Source organism: Eleutherodactylus coqui, chromosome 1 (assembly GCF_035609145.1).
Source record: "Eleutherodactylus coqui strain aEleCoq1 chromosome 1, aEleCoq1.hap1, whole genome shotgun sequence".
Taxonomy (NCBI): Eukaryota; Metazoa; Chordata; class Amphibia; order Anura; family Eleutherodactylidae; genus Eleutherodactylus; species Eleutherodactylus coqui.
This window is the reverse complement of record NC_089837.1, coordinates 164,300,181-164,328,170: the sequence shown is the minus strand read 5'-3', so window position 1 is coordinate 164,328,170 and position 27,990 is coordinate 164,300,181. Positions and strand designations below refer to the sequence as shown.

At 41.9% G+C, this 27,990-nt stretch overlaps 1 protein-coding gene across 1 annotated transcript in view; it reads right to left on the bottom strand.

The window, feature by feature from the left end:
• Window positions 1-219: 219 nt before the first annotated feature.
• The window catches only part of CCDC150 (coiled-coil domain containing 150), a 45,343-nt gene continuing 17,572 nt past the window's right edge, over window positions 220-27,990 (bottom strand). Inside the window, exons 13-25 of the mRNA XM_066603189.1 lie at window positions 24,725-24,805; window positions 23,791-23,898; window positions 19,159-19,221; window positions 17,544-17,672; window positions 17,274-17,443; window positions 13,730-13,823; window positions 12,216-12,364; window positions 12,000-12,126; window positions 10,785-10,976; window positions 3,500-3,568; window positions 3,244-3,393; window positions 3,002-3,088; window positions 220-442 (exon numbers count right to left, since the gene is read on the bottom strand). Of these exons, the coding sequence (XP_066459286.1) occupies window positions 323-442; window positions 3,002-3,088; window positions 3,244-3,393; window positions 3,500-3,568; window positions 10,785-10,976; window positions 12,000-12,126; window positions 12,216-12,364; window positions 13,730-13,823; window positions 17,274-17,443; window positions 17,544-17,672; window positions 19,159-19,221; window positions 23,791-23,898; window positions 24,725-24,805 (1,539 nt within the window). The 3' untranslated portion in view covers window positions 220-322. The remainder of the gene's footprint in view (window positions 443-3,001; window positions 3,089-3,243; window positions 3,394-3,499; window positions 3,569-10,784; window positions 10,977-11,999; window positions 12,127-12,215; window positions 12,365-13,729; window positions 13,824-17,273; window positions 17,444-17,543; window positions 17,673-19,158; window positions 19,222-23,790; window positions 23,899-24,724; window positions 24,806-27,990) is intronic.

Below are 27,990 nucleotides of genomic sequence, written 5' to 3'. Positions count from 1 at the left end.
TAGCACATCTTAACACTGTCTAGTCCAAGTTTATACTACCTAATAGTTCACCTAGTTTTACGCCATTTTTGCACCAACGTTTGTGCATTTTTGGCGCCCGAGGTTGCGTTTAGGTCATGCCTAAATTTCATGTATAGCCACACCCCTTTAATATATGTCATCCAATCACTCAACTTCTACATAATTGAAATTTAATAAAAAAAATTAAAAAAAAGCGGAAGTATTTTAATACAAAAATAGCTATTTATACTAGTAAAAGATTACTCTTTACAGAAATTAGTCAAAACTCCTAGCAGCATTGATATCATGTTTCTTCATAACGTCAAGTGGTTTTATGGTTAAGCAGCAAATTTCTGGAAATCAGCTGAAGCTTCTGCTTGGTCTCCCAGTGTTCCAAAGTAGAGAGAGGAAAGGACGATGACATCTTCAAATTGGAAAATTCCTACAGGGAGATAGAAAGTACCATAGAATAAAATAGAATATCAGTGAAATTGCTTATAAAAACTAGTCTATTCGCCAATTCAGATGATTTTAAAAGTGCCAGGTAAGTTTTTTTTTTCCAGTGACTTAGCAGTCTGTTGATCTGAAAATCCTTCCTCAATGTCTGCAATATATATGGCTCAAGTCCTGCCCTGACTGCAGATCCAATAACGAATGGCATCATAGATTCCTAGTTCAGGCCAACAGATACAATGGGGCCACATTATAGCTACATGGCTGCATTACATTTATGTGTATGAGGCCCAACCTTGTAAGACATTCACACTAATGTTAGGATCTGTGCACGTTGTCTTAAAACTAAAGAAATGGCTCGTTTAATCATCCATTTTTATATCAAACACCAACAAAAAAAACAAACCTCTATAAGGGCAGCTTTAGACAAGCTTATTGTAATCCTGTTCGTATTACGGACATGTTATAGATGACATCACAACTGTATGTCATCTGTATTTGATTCCATATTTATGGTCATTGGTTTTATTTTCTACTGGACAAACAATAATCCATATTTTCCCAATAAAAAAATCCTAATACAGAGACACACTAAAAAAAAACAAAAAACGGCAATGAAAATATGCCCATGTGAATAGATACATAGGCTTACATTAGCTCCATATTATGGTCTGCAAAATATAGACGAAATACATAGTTAAAATACACTCTTATGAAAGCAGCTTAAGGGTATGTTCACACAGAGAGGAATTGGTACAGATTTTTACACAGTGGAAAATTTGCATCAAATTTCACAAAAAAACAACAACAATGGTGCAGACTTGTACATAGCTCTACAGTAGAACTCACTCCTTTAATTGAAAGGGGCATATAATCCAGGTAACGACCACTGACAATGAGCACGTTGGTCAGCGCTCCTTACCTCTGTGTACACAGGCAGATTATCTGCTCTGTAGTGGTGATCAATAACATAATCGCTCATCCCCATACATACAAGGAGGTGTGCAGCTAACCAGCAAGCATTTTCAGGCTTGCATAAATCAGTGTGTGCTCATTGGTCAGCTGATTGTTGGTCTTTTTACATGGCCCAGTTGTCAGTTACATGAACATTTGGAGGAATACTTGGGCCTGAGAATTGGTCCATGTAAAAGAATCATGAGATTTCCTGTTCTATACAGCAGATTCATTGGCCATACATACAATAGACTGGAGGGGATTCACTGACTTCTATGAGAGAGTATTTTAGACATGCTCTGTGACCGATGTAGAGATCACTGTGCAGGTAGGGGGAGGAGGTGAGCTCTGACCATCACCTATTGTGAATGCCGGATCTTATGTTATCTAAACATAGGTGACAGCTTTCATAGTAATGCTATTTGAGATGAGGATGAGAACACTACTGAAAAGTGATTTCTACAGAATAGGAAGCATCAGCCTATTAGACTTTAGTGGCCGGTGTGAAAACTGCACAATATTACCTTTGTGTAAAGTTTAGAGATGAGACCTTTTCTAATTTCAATCTTCACTATACAATCCTGTAAAGCAGGGGTGTCAAACTCCTTTGCATCGAGGGCCAAATCAGCCTTATGGTTATGTTAATTGTAAGACTAGAGTGACCCCAGTAGTAATAAGGTCCCCCTATAGTGGCCCCAAGAGTAATAGTGACCCTTGTATTGGTGGCTCCAGTAGCAATAGTGTTCCCCATAGTGGCATTAGTAATAGAGATGCGCGAGTATACTCGCTAAGGCTAACTACTCGAGCGAGTAGTGCATTAGCCGAGTATCCTCCCGCTCGTCTGTAAAGATTCGGCTGCTGGCGCGGGTGACAGGTGAGTTGTGGCGGTGAGCAGGGGGGAGCGGGGGGGAGAGAGTGAGAGCGAGATCTCCCCTCCGTTCCTTCCCGTTCTCCCTGGGCCCACGAATCTTTAGAGACGAGCGGGAGGATACTCGGCTAAGGCACTACTCGCTCGAGTAGTTAGCCTTAGCGAGTATACTCGCTCATCTCTAAATTAGTAACAATATGTTATTCCAACACTACCCAAGTGATAATAGCCCCCCCCTCCTCTACATTGGCCTCTGGCCAGGGAGCATCCCTACAGGCATTCCACTCACACAGCCTACAGCTGTAGTCTGGTGGCGGCAGCCGCTGCAGAGTCTGTGACTGCTGGTTCATCATAGGCCAAGGGGTAGCTTGTTCTATATTTCCTAAGCATACGGTGCATCAGGAAAAATGAAACCGCAACAACATCTTGCAGACAGCAAATGGGTTGCAGAATGGAGAAATTGTGGCAGCGGCTTTCAATAGGAGGTGACCAGGCTTGTGTACTATACATTGGTAACACAGATTGCATTTTTCTATTCACTATAGGACAAGCAAACCAGATGAGAAAATCTAATGCAGGAATAAGCTTTGGTGATCAGATTTTCTCTGCCACAGGAAAGCAGATCATGAATTTGTGACATCATTTTCCCATGAAGACTTTTCAGAAAAGAACAAAATAAAAATCTCCAAAAATGTACTGAAGTCAACTAAGTCAAAAAGGTCTTACTTGTTCAGGCTCTTCATTAGCATCTCTTAAGCGGATCTCTGTGCCCAACTGCACTTTTTGTAACTTCAGAACTTTACATTCCAGTTCCTAATAAGAACCAAGAACATTATAGGGTAGATTTTGCACCCAAGATCTTATACGAGCAAGAGTCATTAAAGAGTGACGTGTTAAGGTGATTTGGGTTACACAATCCTTTCAGACATTGTGAGTAAGTGCTAGGATCCTAAACTATAATGTAATACCTTACACTTCTGCTCCAGCTTTTGTCTGGATGCCACCTCTTCCTCCAACAGCCTCCGCAGGGTAGATTCTTTTACATCCTGTGACATGACTGCATTAATCTCTTTGCGAAGATCGTCAATTTCATTCATGAACTCTTGAATGCGTTTACACTGAAGAAGAGACTGAAACTTACTGTTGGCTCACCCTAACTTCAGTAGTTACACATCTGGATAAGATGTCCGTTTTACCCTCTTTAACCATTACACAAGATCTCACCTGTTCATTATTACTCTTCTCAGAAAAGTCCTTCATGTTCTTCATATGTGCAAGCTTGGCCTCTAGATCCTGCATAATCATCACACACAAGGATTTTAAGTGACAACCAGACATTTTCGGATAAAGATCAAAGTTTTCAAGTAATGGTTGGAAATCTGGAGCCAACCGACATTTTTAAGGAAGGCCCGCCTTTGCAACCTTTTTTTTATTATTCCTATACATCTAAAATTAGAAAAAATGATGAAACTTTGCAAACAGCCTGAAATATGGATCTTACAATTTTGTGTCTACAGCTCCTGTGGAGGCTATTGTCTACATGCTAATAGACTACAAAGAAAACTTTGACAGTAGAATCAGAAGACATATTGCCATTCATGTGTTCCCTACTTCCTGCTAAGATACCAAATGTAAGTTAGCACAAAGTAGGGGTCAGATGGCAGGGAGTGCGACTGCAAAATCGGACTACATGGAGAGCCACATACAGTAAGTCTCCATAGGAACTGCATTTTAAATGTATTGGAACAATAAAACTGCTGCTTGCAAAAGGCAGATCTTCCCTGTAGCAATTCAGGTGAGAGCTAATGAGTAGCAACCAGATGATCCGATTCTGACTATAGAAAACTGAAAGCAGCTGTCACATGTGAACAGACGGATATACCACATGATTATGGTCACTATAGCAGATCAATTCATCATCTAAGAATAGTGTAGCATGCATATAGACTATTGCATCAGACCTCAAAACAGGGCAACATTTATTACTAGGAGTGTATATCTCTTACAATACAGTATACATTGGCACAGAAAGGATATACAAGCCCAAATACAGTATACATAGTTAATTTGATAATAGTAGATAAATACACTCATTAGCACCTCAGGTAACTATAGGGGATGCAGAGGATGCGGTTGCACCTGGGCCAGTAGCCTTAGGGGCCCATAATGCATTGGGAAAACCTTGCCCAGAAGCTTGAAGTTATACCTCTATGTTAAGGGGTGGAGAGAAGTTGGGGGGCCCCAAGATAAATGTTTGCACCCGGGCCCATGACCCTTAAGCGACGTCCTACTCATTAGTGAGATTGAAAGCTAAAACTAACATATGGCTGAGCATGTGGATGTTGTGTCTACGTTTGCCATTGCTTACTTCAATTAACAGAACTAGCAGGAATACATTTATTTAGAACAGGAATGTGCAACCTTTTTCGGTCCAAAGGACCACATTTTCCAATTGAGCCACTTCAAAGGCACGCAATAAAACTCAAAGTGATAACATTTGAGACATTTACAACATACTGAAATGATTGGCCATAATTATTGATAAGTTCCATGTCCAGGACTCCCACCTATTCAGAGAATGGGGGGGGGGGGTTCTCTTCTCCCCAGTCTTTACTCCAGAAAGGAAGAGACCATGCATGTGGCTCTCTCAATTGTCGTTTATGTGCAATATTGAAGCAACCAAATGTTTCAAAACGCCTATAAGCTACAATTTAGATAGCTGCATGCATACATGGCCACTTCACCTCGTTTACTGCTTTCTGTTGTGTCACACAGAGGTCAGAAGACCCCATTCTTTCCCTCTATAGGGGTTCCAGCTTCCTGCTACTACAATATGTGCCACTCCACTTTTCTAACATGGAAATATATTAACCACCACCAGCTGGGGAAAAAAGCAATTCCCCCCCCCCCCCCTTTTTCCCCCTAATCCTGAACACCTCAGTGGCTATATTCAGAAAGGGGTCAAAAAGTGAACCTGGGGCTGGTATTTTTCCCGTACCCCCCCTTCCCCTACCCCCGCTTCACCTCTCCCCTCATCCCCCCCCCACTCACACCCCCCCCAGTTATGTTCATGATTTGTTATAATCTTACATTGTGTAGTTCCCAATTTCTGATACGAGACACAAGAGATTAAGCTATACAATCTAGTTTATGCCATAAGTATTATGAAACCAAGGTATGTTGATTGTTGTGCTTATACGGACACATGTTGATATCAACGATGTTGTGCAATGTCTATATAATACTTTTCTTTGAAAACCAATAAAAAACGATTGAACCAAAAAGTGAACCTGGAAACTGCAGGTGGCAAGTCTTTCTTCTATTGTTACCTCAATGAAAATAGCTGTATAACTCCTTATCAGCATGGGTTTATGAGAGACCGCTTCTGTCAAGCCAACTTGATCAGCCTGTTAAGTTGCCAATCACAGGATTGGCCAAGCGCCTGAATTCAATGAATGGCTGAGCATTGCCTGTGATTAGCTGGGCGCTCAGCCAAATCAGATAAGCCCTTTCAGCAGGCGGGAATCTTAAATCCCCGTCTGCTGTAAGCGATTCAGAGCAGTGCAGGGAGACGACGCTGCTGGACGCGCCTGAGCCCCGGCAGCTGAGCAGAGGGGAGTATATATAACACATTCTATGGATGATTTGCAGGGAAGGGCTTATATTTAAAGCCCTTCCACGAAAATCCCTACAGGGCTTGCAGCAGCGCATTGCTTTCAATAGGACTGCAGAAGCGCAGGTCCCATTGTAAGCAATGGGAGAAGATCGCGATCCCCTGTCACAGCTGTGACAGTGGATTTACTCCCTGCGGAGAATATTTACACGGCAGCGGCAGAGAGGTGTGTATAATTTATATTATATACACATACGTACATATACACACACTAAATATATATATATTACACACACACACACACACACACACACACACAAATTTATTTATTTTTTACACAAACCAGGGAGGATTTTTCAGAGAAGGGCTTATATTTCAAGCCCTTCCCTGAAAAATCACTGCAGGGGCTGCCGGCATCCTATTGCATTCAATGGGGCAACCGGCAGCAGCCGCGGCCCTATTGAAAGAAATGCTGCACGGGCCTGCATTCACGCGTTTTTGTGCACGTACGTGGGCACGCGGTTCTGTGCGCACCTATGTACGCACACGCTCATTTGGACGCCCCCTGAGGGTGTATTTTTTGCAGGACGAGTTGTATTTTTCATTGGTACAACTTAATGTACCACATAAATTTACAGAAAAAAGTTTTAAAATTTCTAAGTGGAGTGAAATGGAAAAAAAACAGACACAATTTCAATGTCTTTGAGGGGGAAAAGGATGGAGTCTTGTTTTCACGGCATACACACTGCAGCAAAAATGACATGATAACTTTATTCTATGGCTCCGTACAATCACAATACCAAATTTATGTTGCTTTAATTTTGCTGTACTACTTTAAAAAAAAATCTTTGTAAAAATAAATAAATAAATAAAAATGTTCTGCCGCCATCTTCTGACTGCCATAACTTTTTTCATTCTTATGTCAACATAGTTCTGTGACCTGATAACTATGTATAAATATATCGGGAGATCTCTCCCATGATCTGTTTATACCCAGGATTGTGACTGTAACAAGAGGGTATCCCCTGCATCTAGAGGAAAGACGGTTTCTACACCAACATAGAAGGGGGCTCTTTACTGCAAGAGCAGTGAGACTATGGAACTCTATGCCTGAGGACGTGGGAAAGGCAAACTCACTAAGGGCTCATGTCCACGGGGGAAAATATGATTTAGGATCCGCAGCGGATCTCCCGCATGCGGATCCGCATCCCATAGGGATGCATTGACCACCCGCGGGTACATAAATACCCGCGGATCGTCAATAAAAGTGATTTTAAAAAAAATGGAGCATGAAAAAATCTGGACCATGCTCCATTTTCATGCGGGTCTCCCGCGGGGACGGCTCCCGCGGGCTTCTATTGAAGCCTATGGAAGCCGTCCGGATCCGCGGGAGACCTAAAATAGGAATTTAAAGCATTTACTCACCCGCAGCGGGCCGCGAAGCTCTGCTCTTCCTCACGGCCGCATCTCCCTTGCTTCGGCTCGGCGGATGTGCCCGGCGCATGCGCGCGGCACGTCGACGACGTGCCGCCGGCGTCAGGAATTCATCCGCCGGCCGAAAATGAAGATCCGGCCGTGAGGAACAGCTGACCTTCCCCGCCCGCGCCGGATAGGTAAATGCTTTTAAATTGCTATTTTCGGCGCTCATGTCCGCGGGGCAGGAGGGACCCGCTGCAGATTCTCCATTGAGAATCTGCAGCGGATCTGATTTTCCCCGTGGACATGAGGCCTTAGAGTTCAAGAGGAGCCTGAACACCTTTCTTGAACACCTCATATTATATGTTATAGTTGCTGATTACTTCAAAAACTGTTGTTATTGATCCAAAGAGTAATTTGGCTTGTCAGACCTTGAGTCAAGAATCACAAGAAGATGTACCAGATAGCGCCTCAAGGTTGTCATTCAGTGGAAACCGACACTATTTTGATCCTCCAATGCAAGGGGGAGAGCTGCAGAAATAATTGGGGTCTCTCATAAGAGAGTGATCCCAAAGAAATGAAATACAAAAGAGCTATCAGCAAACAAAATTTTCAGCGCTCAATAAATAGTGTGTAACCACAAATAGTAGTCTGTCAAGAATATATAGGAGTTACACTTACTGGGAAGGAGGGGGGTATGATGACCATGAGCCCCCTCCTTGAAGTGATATCTCCTTCAGTCTCCAGATAGATGTTTCCACACGTTTTAGAAATGAAGTAATAACACCTTTAATTCCAAACTTCGCTAAAACAACGGGCAACGCGTTTCAGTGCACACAGGCACCTTTCTCAAGCCATGGTCAAACAATGAAATCGTTACATATATATAGTAAATCGGTTACTTACATTACATGCCGCTGGTGTCTCTCAGTGGTGGCAGCCATATTGGAGGCGTGTCTAAATGTACCGACGTCACAACGCTATCAGTTATATATAGTAACTGATTTACTATATATATGTAACGATTTCATTGTTTGACCATGGCTTGAGAAAGGTGCCTGTGTGCACTGAAACGCGTTGCCCGTTGTTTTAGCGAAGTTTGGAATTAAAGGTGTTATTACTTCATTTCTAAAACGTGTGGAAACATCTATCTGGAGACTGAAGGAGATATCACTTCAAGGAGGGGGCTCATGGTCATCATACCCCCCTCCTTCCCAGTAAGTGTAACTCCTATATATTCTTGACAGACTACTAATTGTGGTTACACACTATTTATTGAGCGCAGAAAATTTTGTTTGCTGATAGCTCTTTTGTATTTCTTGAGTCAAGAAGGAATTTTCTCTAAAATGAGGAAAATTGACTTCTACCTCATTAGGATTTTTTGCCTTCTTCTGGATGAACATTTGAGGGGAAAATAGACTGAACTGGATGGACAAGTCTTTTTTTAATACTGTGTTAATGATGTAGCTTTTTTATTTCTATTTGTTTTTGTTTTTTCCTCCCCACTTCCAAGAAATCACAACTCTTATTAACCAATTGACCCATCTGTCTGAAGGCTTGTTTTTGCGGAACGGCTTGTATTTTCAAATGGTACCATTTAATATACCATATAATTAATGAAAAACGTTTAAAAATTTCTACATGCAGTGAAAAAGGAAAAAAAATGCAATCCTGCCATTTTTGAGGTGGGTCTGGTTTTTACAACGAACACACTGCAGCAAAAAAATGACAAACTTAATTTTCTGCCATCTTCTGACAGCCATAACTTTTTTATTTTCCATTTATATATTTATTTGCCTGTGAAAACCCATCCTAGGATTGGAGAATACTTTGTAGACTAAACGAGGAAGGGGGTCAGACACTAAGGGCCCATTCAAATGAGCTTATGTGAGTTGCGTCCAGATTCTCAGGAACAACTCACATTGGCCAGCATGTGGACGAACGTCCATGTTCTTTCCCACTGGTAGGGGCAGTGGACATAGAATGTAGTACTCTAATCCATAATACAGAGCAGAATAGGACATGCAACTATTTTTCTTCTGCAGGAAAAAGCGCTCATGTCAACAAGCTTCATTGGATATAATGGGTCTGTGCAATATGTGGACAGCATACAGATAGGATATCTGAATGGGCCTAACAGTACACTGTTCTAAATGGTCCGGTATTAGGCTCCTCTGCCCATCTCCTTTAGTCTGCTGATGCATTCTCCCTTTCTAGAATGAGTTTCCACAAGCAGCACAGATAGCTTTTCACTTTTTTGCTTAAAGGGTTTGTACAGGAATGACAAGAGCTATTAAAAGGTGGTGGGAAACAGAGTTCAGCTAAGGCTAAGATATCTGCAATGTTGGGCGTGCCTTGTGTAAAGCATAACAGAACAGAGGAGACTGAACAGAGATGAATAGAGTATAAGAGCCGGGAAAGAGCATGAAGACAAAAAATGGAGTGTATCTTTCCATTTCTGCAGCTATTCTTCTGATTTTTACAATTGAGGGGCTCAGTGCAAGAACAACAAATCCTGACCCCAAGTCAAAACTGCACTTTATCGGCAATGTGCTCTTCCAGCATCTGTGAAGCAAGATTTTCCCATATATGGTCTTAAAAATAATAATAAAAAAAAAAATCATTCAGATACATGCACTACATGAATACTTATTTCAAAAAACGTTTACTGCAAGTTTCTCAAAAATGCATCACAGAAGGGGAAATCAAGAATTAAAAACAAATCACAGAAAATGGCCGTTACTTACTGACTGAGGAGTGCATATAGATGCATCCTCCTCTCACCATGCAGGTAGCTGACTACCAAATGGAGGAGCCAATAACACCTGTGCAGGACACCGATAATAATAACCACTCACACTGCCTCTTGATAATGAGGGGGGTGGATGCTTGGTGTTCACTCCCACACATAGTGGATACAGGGTGCCAGACCATTCTGATATATGTAGTTCACCATGCAGACCAGCAACCTATTAATGACGCCATGATAATTCGGCGGGTTGCCCTGCATTTCCATCAGTGAACCACATTGGTACTTCCACCCTGGGCTCCCCCTGGAGTCTTAATGCCACACTGCATGTGAATGATAGATAATAAATGCAAGGCATTGGTTGGATGTTGGCCAAGATACATGAGCCCACTAACCACTTCACGGTTCCTTGCGTTGTAGTGGGTCCCTACACAGAATGGTCTGGCACCCTGTATCCACCATGTGTGGGAGTTTACACCAAGCATCCACCCCCCTCATTATTAGGAGGCAGTGTGAGTGGGTGTTTTATCGGTGCCCTCACAGGTGTTATTGGCTCCTCCATTTGGTAGTCAGCTACCTGCATGGTGAGAGGAGGATGCGTCTATATGCATTCCTCAGTCAGTAAGTAACGGCCATTTTCTGTGAAAGTTTCTCAAAAATAGTTTGAGTTGGGATGTGCCATTATTGCCCCTCAAGTATTTCATAGACCATACATATTACATATAACTCACTTGTATTCTTTCATTTTGCTTCCTGAACCCTTTGCTCTCTATGTAAGACTGAAGCTGTGTTTTCAGGCTGCGAATAAGGTCTTTTTGGTGTGAGGTCTCTTTCTCAAGCGCTGAGCCCCTACTTCTCAGGTCTCTGTTTGTTTGTGAGAGTTCAGTTGATTTTTCGGTAACAGAGTCCAATGCTTTCTTCAGCTGTGTGATATAAAACAGAATAAAGGCAAAAATTAGATTACCTCTCACTGGTGATGAGATTTGTTTCAAAAGGGATTACATCTGCCAGCTTCTCTGATGGTTTGCAGCATATAATGTATATTGATCCAAAACTCAAAGGAAATCCTTCAATAAATATATCCAAAGGTCTACAACTAAAGGCTTGTTCTCACTGCCTTCAGCTTCAGTTAACCGTTGGAGGAGCAGAGAAATGGACATAAAAATGGAATTAAAGGTTTCTATATTTCCTATTGATTTCAATGGGGTTAAAAAAATAAATAAATATTTCTGTTTTTTTCAGTTTTTCAAAGGGAACAAATAGCTCAGCGCTAAATGGTTAACTGAAGCCAACGGCAGTGAGATCAAGCCCTTTGTATTTTTAATAAAATATCTTGTGATGTAAGTTATTACATACTAGACATACTCATTTCCTTACATAAATCTAAATCAGTGGTGAAAAAAGGGCCATTCTAAGCTACGAGTCCATTGTAGCATGAGGCTCAGGATTAGCCAACTCTGTCTTAAAGGGAACACGTCATCAGTTTTGGTGGGTATAAATTGCTATATAATGGCTAAAGAGACATATCCATGTATAGTAGCAGTAATAATGAATACCTTAGAAAAATAAGTTTTAACAGCTACTGTGCTGAATGCAAATTAATCTCCAAATATCTACTGGGCGCATTTTCAAAAGGCAATTGTCTGAGGGATTCTGGCAGTAACCCCCTTCCATATAGGTTAGATGGACAGCATCTTGGCAAGGGACAGTGTAATGCAGCAAGTGTCCAAGATCTCGATCAAACCGACATGGAAAGGCTCACTGCCAAGATCACAGGACACTTACCTGCTGAAAATACGACACTTGGAGAAGTATATTTTATAATAATTTAAGCATATTCTACTTGCTGTACTGCAATTACAAATAAAGAAAGAAGATATATACTAGAAAGAAAATGCTATCTGGCATAGGAGGCATGGTTGTTCTAAATTAGACACATAGGATACCTCTGTAATTTCCTTTCTTGCTGCCTTCTTTGCTTCCTTACTTTCCACCTGGTTCTGTTTCTTCAGTGATACAAGTTTCTCCTCACATAACTTTTCCTTTACTCTGCAATCTTCCTCAGATTTTGTCCTACAAAGAAAATTAGAGATAATCTTAGTGAACTCTTTGTATGTAATTCTCTACTATTACAGTGATATTACTCGTTCAGAAACAATTACTTCTCTTGTAATTCTTTTTGTAGCTCTTTTTCCAATTCATGGACATGATTCTGTAAAACAGAGTTTCTCTGTAAAGCCAGGTCCAACGCATGTGCAAGCTTTCGGTTGTCCTCTTGAGCAATGTCAATAAATTTCTGCAGTGATTCTATCTGTTTAGAAAATAAAACAAAAAATATGGCAATCTCTCATGATAAAGTATCATAAAGAGAAAGAGATTTCTAAAGGCCCATTTACATGGAGCAATGATCGCTCAAACCACCGTTTGAGTGATAATTTGAGCGATCATCTTTGCATAACTCCAAGTAGCTACTTAAAGGGGTTGTCTCACGGCAGCAAGTGGGGTTATACACTTCTGTATGGCCATATTAATGCACTTTGTAATGTACATCGTGCATTAAATATGAGCCATACAGAAGTTATTCACTTACCTGCTCCGTTGGTATCGTCCATGTCTCCGTCTAATTTCGCTGTCTTCTGTCGTTTTTAGACGCGCTTGCGCTGTGCGGTCTTCTGCCTGGTGAATGGGGCCGCTCGTGCCGGAGAGCTGGTCACCGCGTCGTCATCGTAGCTCCGCCTCCGTCACGTGGTGCCGATCAGCCAATGAGGTGGCTGTATCGGCAGTGGAACGCGGAAGACAGAAGAAGAAACTCCACGGTGCACCATGGGAAGACCCGCGGTGCACCGTGGGAGAAGACCAGCGGCGCCATCTTTAAAAGAAGAAATGAAGAAGCTGCAGAACGCTGATGCAGGTAAGTGCAATGTGCTTTTTAAAAACTAACACATGCTTTCTTTTTCACAGGGCATAATGCAGGGGTCCATTAAAAAAAAAAAAAAACGCTTTTGCCGCGAGACAACCCCTTTAAGAGGTAAGGCCCATTTACACGGAGCAATGATTGCTCTAAGATCGCTCAAACGATAGTTTGAGTGACAGCTTTGAGCGATCATTTTGCAAAAACTATTAAGTAGCTACTCAGCTATTTGATAGGAATTTAGTGTGCAAATGAAGCCTTCGCTGAATGCAGTTAATAGCCCGAGGGCTCTTATCTGCATTCAGTTCCTTTGTTCTCCAATGGGAAACAATGCTATCAGCACTCCCCGTAGAGAACTGCTGATAAGGCTGAACGACGATTTTTAGGTTGGCTTAAAATTAATGATCAGCTAGCAGTGCACGATGGACGTGCGTTTAGATGCAACGATGATCGCTTTTTAGTGATTTTTGAGCAATCATCGCTTTGTGTAAATGGGTCTTTATGCAGGCAGAGTGGGATACCGCTGCAATAGCTTGGAGAACAATGCAGCAATGCAGCTGTTGTGTATATGCAAACAGCTGCATTGTTCTCAGCGCTTTCAGCTGGTGTCCCACTGAGAACTGCAGCAGGATACCAGCTGAAAGAATGCTATCAGCACCACCCGCTGAGTGCACGATGGCCGCAACGATAATCACTCAAAAGCTATCTTTTGAGCGAATTTTGAACGATAATAGTTGTGTCTAAATGGGTCTTTACTCAGGTTACCTTTCCACGCTGCTGGCAGTCCGTAGCATTTAGCCTCGTGTTGCATTCTAAAAGTTCAGCCTTTAGTTTCTCAATGTGCTTCCGGCTTCGATGCCTAAGAAGAAACAGGGAGCACAGTGGACAGATGCACGGCATGGAGAAACACATGAGGACAAAAGAAAGTAAGAAAAGAGATAATGAATTCCTTTATGCATAAGATTACTCTGAGAAAAAAAAAAACACAACGCACGTTGATTTTGGCGGGACCAGTTGATTCTCACATGTCAATGGGGACCTCCCAACTCACCCCCAACAGGTGATGTTGTGGATAAGATGGTTGTGGAAAAATAGTAGTCAGCTGAAAGAACGTTAGACCAAAAGCTATTGAAGGTGAACAGACCGATTTTAAACTGCAGCATGTGATTTAGCTACCAAATTACTTTTTAATACTTGAGTCAAAAAGTATAGACCAGTTTATGTATGTACAGATCATATGTCCATACAGGCACTGTCCTGTGGTTTCCACTTCAGCTCTGTGAACAGAGCCCAAGTCTTTTATTTAGACAAGTTTATAGTCCGTAGACAAGGTTTGCAATATGTAATCATCATATATAATCATAAAAACCAGCAAACAACACACAATTGTGCTTTTAACAAAATGTTTTTCCCATGCTTCAGTATATATAAAAAAAAAATCTATACATTCTGGTACCTTTCATAATATTATATATAGTAGAATGCAACTTTGGTTTTGTAACACGGTAGCGAGTACAGTTTTAAACAAGACTCTGGTATCTGAATATATTTGTGCATGTACCATTTGTGTATTACTAAGGAAGATGGTGATCTCCGCATCTTGACATCCCCCAAGTGTCTATATATTTTTTTTCTCAATTGCCACATTATATCAGTCTATTATATATTGCCCTTATGTGTTGAAATCTTGATTTATACTGTTATAGCATAACTTCTTGATCACATTTGCAGGCATGAGCACTGTAACTTGTGTTCACTTTATTTTTCTATAATTGTGTTTTTACATATACTAGCTTATTAAAAATACTGTATTTTATAATTTTTGCATCTGACTTGGTACTGGCTGGGTGCCAGATATTGACATTTTTTGTTTTTGAGTCAAGTGCTTTGGCTGTCCAGCACCAGGCATCTTGCCTTCCCTTATTGATGGGAGTCAGTTTAGGTAGAAGACAACCATCATGTTTTGCGTTTACAATTTTCCCAAGTACGGCAAGACAATACAATTCCAGTGGCAAGTTGACCCACCTAAAGCCAAAAGGTGGATTGTTTTTTGGTCAGCTCAGATGTTTGTCTGTATTCCAAGAGTCAAATCTTTATGAAACTATGAGAAATTGCAAAAGGTGGAAATGAAGACTAAGTTATTAGGACTATATATGAGACCTTGCATTTAAAAGGTACTATATCACCAAATTGTTTGTAAGTAATTAAAAACAGCAAAACATATTACATGTTTCTAATTGGTTTTCATTTCCTAATTGTAGAATTTTTTATTCTGTTGTCTATAAAGGACTATGGGGGCTGCCATCTTGCCGGAGCTACATTTAGAGATCTTCTTTAGTCTACATTCTCATGGAATATCGTGCTTTCCAACGTGCAGTTTTCACACCGATATGAGGAGTTTTTCTATTTTAATTTAATTTAATTTTACTTCTGAGCAATTGCAATCCTCAGGATCGTGTTTCACATCACATTGCACTCGCGTGCACATCACACAGCATGCAAGTGCCATGCAACGTCTTTTAAGGGCCCATTGGAAACAATGGGTGAGGTGAACCAAGAGAATGTCCAAAGTTAGAGCATGAGGCGATTTTTATCCTCTCAACATCGCAATGTAGAACCCCTCCCCCACCACCGCAAAGATTCGGGTGGCGGCGGGGAGTGGCCGGGGAGAGTGGGGCGGAGATCTCTTCCCCCCCCCATCCCTACTCACTCCCGCAACCCACCGCTCACCCCCGCTGGCACCCGAATCTTTGCAGATGAGCAGGCAGATACTCGAAAAGGACAATACTCGCTCGAGTATTTGTCCTTAACTGGTATGCTTGCTCATCTCTAGAGCTAATCCATTGACTTGTAAGGGCAACTGTTCTAGACATGCTCTGTGACCTGCGTGCAAACAGAGTGGCTTCTAAGAGGTGGCCTAGAAAGTGTAGCTTTTTATATAAAAATCTCATTTGCAGGTGGAGGAAGACAGAATTTGGTTGTTTAATGGAATTAGATGGTCGTAATGCCAGTGCCTGATTGCGATAAATTTCTCTGTGAAATAAAACTTACACATGCATTTAAGTAAACCGCAGGCACACACTTTACTTTTGGACGTGGCAGTCAATAGAAATCAGTGAACACAAAAATGTGCATGTACATACTATGGTATAACACTTGATTTTCTGACAAATAATCTCTGGGAAGAAAAAGCCTATGATACGGGAAAACTTCAGAGAGACTGACTAGGTCTAAACCCCTTGGCACCAACTAACAGTCAATTAACTAGCCTGACATACGGGCCAAATCTCTAGTACTCACTCAGCAGGGCTGTAGAAGAATTCTCCAGACTCAGAGCGTTGCTCTGTATCTTTTACGGCTAGTTGGTAGAAGCACTGGTGGAAGATGCAGCCATGTAGGACTTCTGACTCTGAAGGTAGATACAGGCTTCCCTCAGCTTAGGATGAGTAATAAATAGACGAATAAGGAGATCACTGTTCAAACAATCAGCAGGGACCCAATTTCTCCTCCAGGATCAATCCAGGAAGAATGCAAGCAAGAAGTACATCCTCTCCCGTCCAGCTCGAACTGCTGACCTCCTCCCTCTCCTCCTAACTGCCACTCTCTTCACCACTGCCCATTTACCATAGCTTTATATTTTCTAATGGCGACATAGCACAGGGCTAAGGGAATTTCCCAAGAATGCTCGAATCAGAACTGTTGTACAAGCTCGGCTGTGGTTAGTTCCTCCCCTTGACCAATTCAAGAGCTTCTTTCATCTGGAACCAATGGCAGCTGAAGGTCCTGTTGGTGCACACTGTGTTCTCCCAGGTCCTCAACTGTTGCCCGAAAGGGACATGTCTATACTAAATTACCTAATTAAATCCCTATTCTGGCCACATCTCTTATTAAACTGAAACCAGCATCACTACCCTTTCTAAATGAGCAGTAGTTCTCAAAGTTAAGTGCTTACCTGTAGTGTGATACTTCAGGTCACTACACGGTGTGGCCCTCACTCAATAGGGTCAGGTTCTGCTTTAGGTCCACCCTAGTTCTCTAGGAAGGGCAATAATAGTGCATAATCCAGGGATATTTGTTTTCCCAGAAGCTGATAATTTCACTAGGCTGCAGAGCCTAAAGCTGGAATTGCACACCAAGTGAATCAGTAGGAGGATTTAAACCCTACTTTTTCTTTATTGGAGCTTTTGCAATGCTTAAAGCAGCCAACTGCTATGCAATATTGTATTGTTTGCTTCATTTATTCGAACAGCTTTCTTACACGTTTAACAGAGCAAAGGTCAGTTTACCTATAAAATTCTTCATACGTTACCTCTCTTTGTGTAAACATAACAGGTCATTATCTTTTCGTCCCAATTCTGTCTGCAGTATTTCTAAGTGTTCCTGGAGTTTGGTGTGAGAGAACAAGACATTTTCTAATCTTTGAGACATTCTGGTCTTCTCCTCACATATGTCAGACAGTTCTTGCTGAAGGACCGTTTTCTACATTGCATATAGTAAAACAGGAGGTATATTATAGGAAAATACAGGACATCTCTCATTAGCCACACACATTAAATGAATGTAATGAGCTGTCCCTCACAGTTTGCACTTGCATTTCCTCTAAAGTATCAAACTGCTGCCTGAGTCTTTTCTCTTCTTGGATGGCTTGATCTCTGGCCTGAACCACTAATGCAAACTCTTCCTCTTTGCAAAGTAATGCCTGTTCAGTCTGTTGAGGATATAATGCCATAGTAAATAAATTCAGAAATCGAACACAGGTTTGTAACCCTTTCACTGCAAAGGACATATGTAAAAAGGCATGACGTTAGTCGGTTGCTGAAACTACAAAATAAGGGTTTGAGTTTAGGACCATATTAAAGCCCATAATCTTAAATTGCAATTGATACCTAGAAGGAGGCACACAGGGACTTTTATTTAGGTTATCATCCCTGTTGCCAATCAGAAAGGCTCTCCCACTGTCAAATTTGGGAGAGGGGTTATTCCTACCAAAAGGGTGTGACAAAGCGGATGCACATGTATTCGTCCCCTGTGCCTAATCAGACCGCTTGTGGCGATTTTGTGGTACTATATGCTTGTAGTTGTAGACATAATGGTCATGTGTGAAATTTGTACATCTTAAACTTTTATTTTTATGAGCTGCCGTGCGTCTTAGGCCCTGCATGGATAAGACTTAGTTATAAACAGGACAGGTTTTGTTTTGTTTTTTTATTACAATGTTTTGATACAAAATTGCATGATTGTTTCCATGACTGTAAAGTGAAGATAAGTGTCTTCTTTCAGGGAATATGTGGGTTAGGGGTTATAATGACGTTGTTTTGACTTTATGATTCTGGTTTTCTTTGTGTGTGTACAGTACCGTATATTCCGGCGTATAAGGCGACGGGGCGTATAAGACGACCCCCCAACTGTCACCTTATACGCCGGGAATGCAGTGGAGCAAAAAAAAAAAAAATCATTACTCACCTCCCCCGGCGTTCTGCGGCGCTGCTGCAGGCTCTCGCTCCCTCCTGGTCCCCGGCAGAGCATTGCTTTCTGGACGCAGGGCTTGAAATCCCCGCCTCCAGAAAGCTAATACATGCCGTCAGCCAATCACAGCCATTCAATGACATCATTGAATGGCTATGATTGGCTAAAACACACGTGCCTTCAGCCAATCACAGCCATTCAATGACATCATTGAATGGCTGTGATTGGCTGAAGGCGCAAGTGTGTTAGTCAATCACAGTCATTCAATGAGGTCATTGAATGGCTGTGATTGGCTGGCAGCGTGTGTTAGCCAATCACAGTATTAGCTTTCTGGAGGCGGGGATTTCAAGCCCTGCGTCCAGAAAGCAATGCTCTGCCGGGGACCAGGAGGGAGCGACAGCCTGCAGCAGCGCCGCAGAACTCCGGGGGAGGTGAGTAATGATTTTTTTTTTGACACTTTCTTTTTTTTATATTACCGGCGTATAAGACGACCCCCGACTTCAGAGCAGATTTTTCGGGGTTCAAAAGTCGTCTTATACGCCGGTATATACGGTATGTAAAATTGTTGTGGCAATAAATGGGTTAAAAGGAAAAACTGGTTGGAAAAGATATATTCTGTCTTTAATTTGAATTTGTAATTGAAAACATTATATAAAAACAAAAAATAAGAACCACCTACCAATGTTTTAGCACTTACAACAAAAGCAAAATATTGCAATTTAACTGACCTGCTGTAATTTTGCTTCTAATCTCTGCAGCTGAATTTTGATTGAGTCAAATTCTGAATTTACCTAGATGAACGATGCAATTTTTATTTTTAGTAATCTGATTGTGCCTTCACACTTGCCAGAAAACAGTGTTTTTTTAGTGCTGCAAGAGTGAGTGAAAAACACAGAATTACGAAACCCATGCTTATCAATGGTGTCATTACCATTTGCAGGGTTTTCACTCGACGTGAACTGAAAAAATATTTATTTTATTTTATATTATAATTTATTTATATATATATTAAATAAATGATAATATAAAATAAATATTTTATATATATATATATATATATATATATATATATATATATATATATATATATATATATATGCGCGTTTTGCTTTTTTTCCCCAATCTCCCATATTTACCTATTGAGCCTCCTTTTTATCGCCTCACAATGCACAAACTTGTGATTTTCACGCAATGATTTTTCAACATTAGAAACTCCTATTGTCCACCGCAAGAAAGACACCTGATAAAATCGCAAGCGGCGGCGATATTTTTAAAAGAAAAGCAACGCTGTCGCTCAGATATCCCATGAGCAAAATTGCGATTTTAGCAGCGGTTTTCTCACAGCAATATCACGTTTGCCAGTGTGAAGGAGCCCTAAGGCTAAAGTCTTACTCACACAGCCGTATTACTGCTCCATGTCATACAGAACAGTAATAGGGCACAAAGAGAGGTGCATGTGGAAGCAATACACCTCCGTATGCGTCCAATTTCATACAGACAGAAAAATAATTGGGATATGCTCAGTTGTACTATGGAGCCATTTTCTCCTAGAAGCAGTGCTTCAAGAATAGAGGTGGAGCCTTTCACCAACTCTCAGATTTGTACCTGGAATAACCGGGGTTCTTCAGTGGGTGGTGGGGGTACTGCTCACTCTGCTGGAATGTTAGGCAGGCACACCCTTAGCCTTGGAACATGACTGTGCCGATACACCCCTCCTGCTACTATGGCTTCATATCACGCCATTCACCCGGAGACTTCCAAGTCTAACCAGGAGCATAAGTGGCGGTCCAGTGTTTTGAATGAGTTCCCCACATAATGTCTAATTTGCTATTTATTTATGGAGCTTTTAAACACCCCATAAATATATATAGTGTATTACAATAAAATACCACAAATTGGTGCCATTAAAATGTACTAGAGAACTCTTAACCCTTTCCAATCCACTGTCTGACCTCTAAAGACATTATGATTTGAGGCTGTACAGCTCCGATGTTGGAAGACATCTGTCAGGGTTCTCTTACTGTATAGTGCCAGCCTCTCTGCTGTCGGAGCCTATCCAACGTGTCACCTCATGCAGTTCTGGCTTTAGCCAGCATATAGCGTCGTTGTATAATGGCAGAAACAGAGTAAGCCCCCTAGGAAAACCAGGATACAAATTGGATTGGAAAGGGTTAAAACGTGAGTGGGGTAAAACAAAACCCAGCAAATAATGGCACAATTGCATTTTTTCTTCTGTTTTTATGGCATGCACGGTGCAATAAAGAAGACATGCTGACTTTATTCTCCAGGTCAGTATGATTATGGAGATACCAATTTTCTATAGCATTGCATTTTTGTTTTCGCTTACTACTTTTAAAGAATAAAATAAAAAGCCCAACCAGACAACATTTTTCCATCTTCCCTTGTTTGCCTTTCTCTTACGAAGGGATTTGTCATCCTCCTGAGACCCTCTCCTGCCTTCCAATGCACAACTCTCAAACTTTATGTAGCAATTGATGCAATATGATCCCAGTGTAGACTATATGCTACAGTTAGATATTACATGGGCTACTCCCAAATGCACAATGCTTTTTCATAATTAACCTTACTCTACTCAGATATGAGATAATGGACACTATAATTTACCCCATAATCATTTGAGGCCATGCTTCACTTTTCCCGGTATTGGGAGAATACCCCCACCAGTACTGCTTGCACACGGAGCAATTTATTGTTCGCACAAGCGACCTTTGTCAGAGTTCACTTGTGCAGCTTTTTTCTACAAGCAGAAAAAATAAAAAAAAATAAATAAAAAAAATAAAAAAATCGATCACTCACAAATCTTTCAGTCGTTTACATTTACTGTAGCAGTGAATGAGAATGACTGAACGATTGCCAATCATTTGGGTTTACATAAATACTAAACGAGCCAATGATGATTTTTACACTTGCATGAAATGAACGATGAGCGAATAAATTATCGTTCATCATTCAAACACTGCCTGTGCTTTAGGCTGGATTCACACGAACGTATATCGGCTCGGTTTTCACGCCGAGCCGATATACGTCGTCCTCTTCTGCAGGGGGATGATGGAAGAGCCAGGAGCAGGAACTGAGCTCCCGCCCCTTCTGCCTCCTCTCCACCCCCTCTGCACTATTTGCAATGAAAGAAGGCGGGACGGGGCAGGGCTAAGTTCCACGAATTAGCCCCGCCCTGCCTCTCCTCACTGGAAAAAAATAGTGCAGAGGGGTGGAGAGGAGGCAGAGAGGGGGCGGGAGCTCACTTCCTGCTCCTGGCTCTTTCATCCTCCCACCCCTGCAGATAAGGACGATGTATATCGGCTCGGCATGAAAACCGAGCCGATATACGTTCATGTGAATGAACCCTTACACTGAAAGATATTCAAATTTGAATGATTAATATTATTATTATTTTTTTTTTTTGTAGAGGACAATCATTCCATGTAAACACACCTTAAGTCATGATAGAACCTTTATCTCTACGCTTCTGATGACTTTAGAGCCTTAATTAGAATTCCCTGGACCCACTTTATAGATCATAACCTAGCACATTGGGAGTGTTCAGCAGTATTGTGGGGCACCTCTAAAACCATTATAAGTGGTCATAATTGAATATCTTAAATATAAATAGTGACATAGTATATAAGGATGAAAAAAGAAACCAAATTTTCCCCATTTAAAAGGGAAAAAAAAAATCTTTGCTGACTCCAATGTGGCGAGCCCAAACCAAATTTCAATCCCTGCACTCTGATCTCTTGAAGACACAGGAAGCTCATGCCCAATAACCCCAATTGGATACTAAAAGCTAAATACATGGTAGCCCAATCCCTATTAAACACGTTACTTCAAGGCCCTACAATCAAAACGGATATAACAAATAATTCAGGTGGGGGAATATAGTGGCTTGCCCGTTAGACTGATTAACTCACCTCGAAACCACCCATCACCCAATATGAGACCCTATCACAAATCGATTCCTTACTAAACCCAATGATTCAGCACTGAGTTCTATGAGAATCTTTATATGGCAGAGCCAACTAACACCGAAGTGATGTTGTCCTTTTTGGCCACTTGCCCTCCCTAATTTGTCATCTGAGAATATAGATATTCTAGCGCACATGTGATGCTCAAAAGCCTGCAATTATGGCATTATGTCATTTTTTTTTCTTAATGTTCTTAATGCGAGATGGTTAATGTGATATTTTACCATTTTGTACTTTTACAGACATGTAGGTAGATTTTTTTCTGAAAAATGGAAAAAGGGGGAGTCATTTGAACGTTTAATAAATATATTTTGTGTACACAAGTTCAATGTAAGTTTAATATTTTTAAAATAAGTCCCACTAGGGGACTTGATCTTGTTACTTTGATTGCTTTTGCTATATACTGCAATACTTCTGTATTGCAATATATTGTACTTTTACTGACAGCCTAAAACTCATAAAAAGCCTGGGAGTCTTTAACAGACCACAGTCTGTCAAAGCAACCCATTGGCATAATGCAGGCAGAGAGATGGCAATGGAGTGCTGGAGGGAGCTCTCTCAGACTGGTTGCTTAGATGCTGCAATCAGTGTTGACCACAGCATGTAACCACTTAAATTTCTGTGATGAGAGTTACCGCCTATCGCAGCAGGTTGGCAGCTATAGGAAACAGCTGATAGTCCCCTGGTATGAAGTAGGCTCTACTCCCAAGACCCTTCAAACCACACCTGCATGACCTATGGAATATAGTTACATCATAGATCGTGAAAGCGCTACAAATATTAAGAACAGCATTTTTAGTATGCTAGAATATATTTAACAAGAGCTCTGTTCTAGAATATCTTCCACACACTACACCTGATAAAGCATCGTATTGACCTCATGTGTTGCCACTCAGCCTCCTGTGCACTACTCTGACACATGCATGTAGCCTTAGTCTGAGGCTGGATTCACACAAACGTATATCGGCTCGGTTTTCACGCCGAGCCGATAGACGTCGTCCTGACCTGCAGTGGGGGGTGGGGGATGGAAGACCCAGGAGCAGGAACTGACCTCCTGCCCCCTCTCTGCCTCCTCTCTGCCCCTCTGCACTATTTGCAATGAAAGGAGGCGGGACAGGGGTGGGTCCAAGTGCTGAGGAATTAGCCCCGCCCCCGTCCCACCTCTCCCCATTGCAAATAGTGCAGAGGGGCGGAGAGGAGGCAGAGAGGGGGCAGAGAGGGGGCGGGAGCTCAGTTCCTGCTCCTAGCTCCTCCATCCTCCCCCCCCCCTGCAGATGAGGACGACGTATATCGGCTCGGCATGAAAACCGAGCCAATATACGTTCGTGTGAATGCAGCCTGAAGCTGTAAATGTACGGTGTATGTGTAACCGCTTACCTGAGTGTACCTAGATTGTAGGGTGGCATTAAGTTTCCGGAGTTTGGAATTCTCAGAGTGAACACTACCAAAAGACTGCAAATCAGATTGTAACTGCTCTACTGTGCTCTACATTGGGAAGTGAAAAAAAGAAATCAGCAGCATAGTATTAAGACATGCATCACCAGTACACTAACCAAAACTGTTAGAAGGCCTCTAGAAACATTCAAAAACGACTGTTGGACATCTTATAAAACTAGATTTATGATCTGCAGCTACATGTAATGTGCAGTTGTAAGTGTGGTTATCCTTAATACAAAAATGTAATATTTAATACAATAGTCTTTTTCTCACAATGAGTGCTTATTACATGATTGTATATCGACCGCATTTTCACAGCCGGCCAACATACGCAAGCATCTGATACATTGGATTCTAAGTTCAGATCAGTTCAGATGGCCGATTTTCCAGTGCATAAAAACGGCCAGCCTGAAAAGATAGTTCTAGGACTATCTTCCGGACGGAATCCTATGGGAGCCTATGAGACCTGCCGGGAAAAGGGGGTGAAGGAGAGTTTAGTAGAGGCTCTGCTGAACTCTCTCCCCCTTTCTACCCCTTGCTGGCTGCCAGCAAGTGAAGGGGATGGGACAGGGCAGGAGATTAACACACTACCTCCTGCCCCGCCCCCTCCCATTGTTGGCAGCCAGCAAGGGAGGGGAGAGGGAAAGGCAGTTGAGCAGAACTAAACTCTCTTTCTCCCCGCCCAACGTTATCCCAGGCTCGTCGTGCACTCACCGCTCCCGGTCGTCTGAACGGTCACATAACCGGGAGAGGAGCCGTAATGTGGTCATGGCTGCTTCCCGTTCATGCTATTTTCAGCTGCACTATGGCCGTGAGGCGGCTGACCGAAAATCGCAGCGCCCGTGTGAAGGAGCCCCAAGTCTGTTGGTCTTACCTGTAGCTTCCCTTTCTCATATGCCAGTTTGTTCTTACTATCTGTCAGTTTACTTAATACCTCCACTTGTCTCTTTGCAAGCTTTGAAAATAAAAAGTAAAAAAAAAAAAAAGGATTAGCAGCTAAGCAGTTATGCTGGCAGGAACACACATGACGCTATCTAGCATAATGGGTAACAATAGTACAAGATAAATTTCTATATCTATTCCATGTTTCTCCAGTCATTCTACATAAGCTTTTTATCATTTGGTTTGCTGCACTTTTTTTTTTATTGGCAGGGAAAGCCATTCAGACTCAGTTTGGTGTTACAACAGACCCCTAAACACCTGGGTGGTTGGACAGCTGCTAATCTCTATTGCTACTTTATGGCTACACAGCTAGTGTATGCACATTGGTGGATTAACCCCTTGAGTGGCGGGTTTCCTACCACCCTGTCATGCCCACCAGGGCAGGTTTTTTAAAATGGTCTAATCATTGAATTTCAACTAATTTTGCAGTTGCGTCTCAAGAGCCATAACGTTTTCATTTTTCCATTGACATGGCCATATGAGGGCTTGTTTTTTGCGGGACAAGTTATGATTTTTTTAAACGGGGAGGAAAAAAAGAAATGGGGAAAAAAGAAAAAAAGGGGCCATGTCATTAAGGGGTTAAATAATGTATTAACTTCCTTCTCTGGGTCATTACGACGCATGGATACCACATGTGTGATTTTATTTTTGATTTTTTTACAAAGTAAAGGGAGACAAGTGTTTTTTTTTTGTTTTTTTTTTAATTTTTTAAATTTTTTTTATTTTTTTGTCCCTTTAGGGGACTTCCACAGGGACCCATCAGGACCCCTGATCACATTCCGGGGGTCCGATGGTGACAGCCCTTTACATGCTGCAGTGACAGCCCTTTATATGCTGCAGTCACATAGACTGCAGCATGTAAAGGGTTAACACAGCAGAGATCGGAGGTTTTCTCTGATCTCTGCTGTAAGAGCTGGTACCTAGCTGTCCTCTGACAGCTAACAACCAGCTCTCCCTGCCACAGAGACCATCGGCTTGCTTCTGACAAGCCGATGGTCTCTATGGCAACCTGTAAACAAACCAGTGCAGGAGATTGCCGACATATCTGCAATATCTTCTGCTGGTTTTTCAAAGCCCTTGCACGGCTCTCTGTGGGTCTGTGCAGGCAGAGCACACTGCCACAGCTTGTGGCATTGTGCTCTGCAGCTCCCATAGTGATACATAGCCCGGAAATCTTCCGGGCTGTATCGCTATGAGCAGTGGAGCTCGTCCCAGAAAATTTCCGGGCGTGCCACTCAAGGGGTTAATATTGATTTTAGTAATGCAGTCACTGCATTGGCGGGAACTATAATGGGGTCCAATAGCAGTTTCACCAATCTATTGTATCTATTTAAGGCCGCCTGCAGACGAGCGGGTCGGATCCGGCAGCGAGAATTCTCGCCACGGGACCCGACCCGAGAGCCTGCAGGGACGAGCGCGTACTCACCCGCGCCTGGCGGCCCCGGCTCTTTCATGTGCCGGCTGCTGTGCAGCCGGCGCATGCGCAAACCGGAGCTGGCGGCCGGGTGAGTGTGTGCCCCGCACAAAAATAGGACATGCCGCGGTTTGTTTGCCGCGCGAGATTTTGCATGGCCAAACCGCGGCTGTCTGCATAGGAGTGCGTATTGTAATGCACTCCTATGCAAACTTTCAGTGGCGGAAATCCCGCGGCGGGATTTCCGCCCGTGTGCAGGCGGCCTAAGTCTCCCTCCTCACTCCTGCTCCCTTTTCAAAACAGTTGCTAGGATTTGGTGGCTTACGTAGGAGATACTAAAAGTCTTCTGTTAGTGTTCTCCTTTCGTTTAACAAAAAAAGTTTGGTACGGTGTTAGACAGTAGAGCAAAATGTGATTGTTCTCAGCAAGAGAAACCAAGTAATCTTGTAGATGATACCTTTTAATAGCTAACAAATATACATGAGGTTGTAGCGAGCTTTTAAACCTACTTGGGGTTCTTGGCAAAATAGAACAGACCTGAAGACGCATTTATATAAATACATACACACATGAAAGGGCACAGACATGGTATAATTAATTTGCACTTAAAAAGAATTCCAGAACAGGATAAGAAGGCACAGACATGGTGTGATTAATTAGCACTTAGATAAATACCAGAAAGAGATCATCTTTATTTGTATAAAGTCAACTTATTCTACAGTGCAGTGCAGTAAATACTTAATTAGTTCAGTGACAAGGAAAGTGAAAGTTTTATCTATGATTAAGGGCAAAATGCTTGCCTGAAACATGTAAGATGGCACAAGCTTCTTGTTTCTCTAGGTCTGTCTGAATTTTTCAATAAGGAGAGAGTTTTTATCCTACGTTGGACCTACTCCCTTTTTCCTGTGCTCAGGCTGATATTGGCAGCTTTCCTGCACTCTGTATAGTCCTGCTCCAAAGGGCCTTCATTTTGAAGGAAGGTACATGCTTTTCTCCAAAACCATTCTAAAACCTATAGTTGGTGTGGTACTAGGGTTCTAAGATAGGATTTTGTTTTCTGATGTGTATTATTTTGGGCATGAAAGATCATTACTATGTGCTGGAAATCTATGGCTGTCCCCACTGTCAAGCATTGGTTATAACTAATTAATAAATATACCCCATTACAAAAAATATATATTTAAGTACAAAATGCCCAATTTGAGAACATTTACTTTCCATGGCGCTGAGCCACTGTACATCGCCTCCCTGCTGTCCGTACACCACCTAGCCCGCACATTCCAATCAGCCAATGCATTGAGATTAAAACGCCCCTGTAATTCGATCCTCACATGCTTGCCTCCAGGACCTCTCTACAGCAGCACTGGTCCTGAATTACGAGAGCGGCATTGAAATGCCCCGACCGATGTTCGGGGGTCCCGCATTGCCCCCCGCAATAAGATCGCGGGTTGCCATGGCAGCTGGGGCCTGTGGCACGGCTTGATAGACTGCCTGTCAGATCATGGTATGATGTAATGCTATGGCATTACATCATACTGCAGGAGCAATCAAATCACCACAAGTTTTGTTTCCCTGGGGACTAGAAAAAGAAAACTAAAAAGTAAAAAAAAGTTTTACTCATTATAAAAAATTTAAAAAAAGTTAAAAAAATATTAACTTTTGTCCCATTTATAGTCCTTAAGAGGTTAAGAATTTTTGGGTTGCTTCCTTCAGAGTCATTCCTAGTGTCTGTTTGTGATTTCTAACAAAACAAAAGCCACAACTTGGGACAGGGACACAATTAA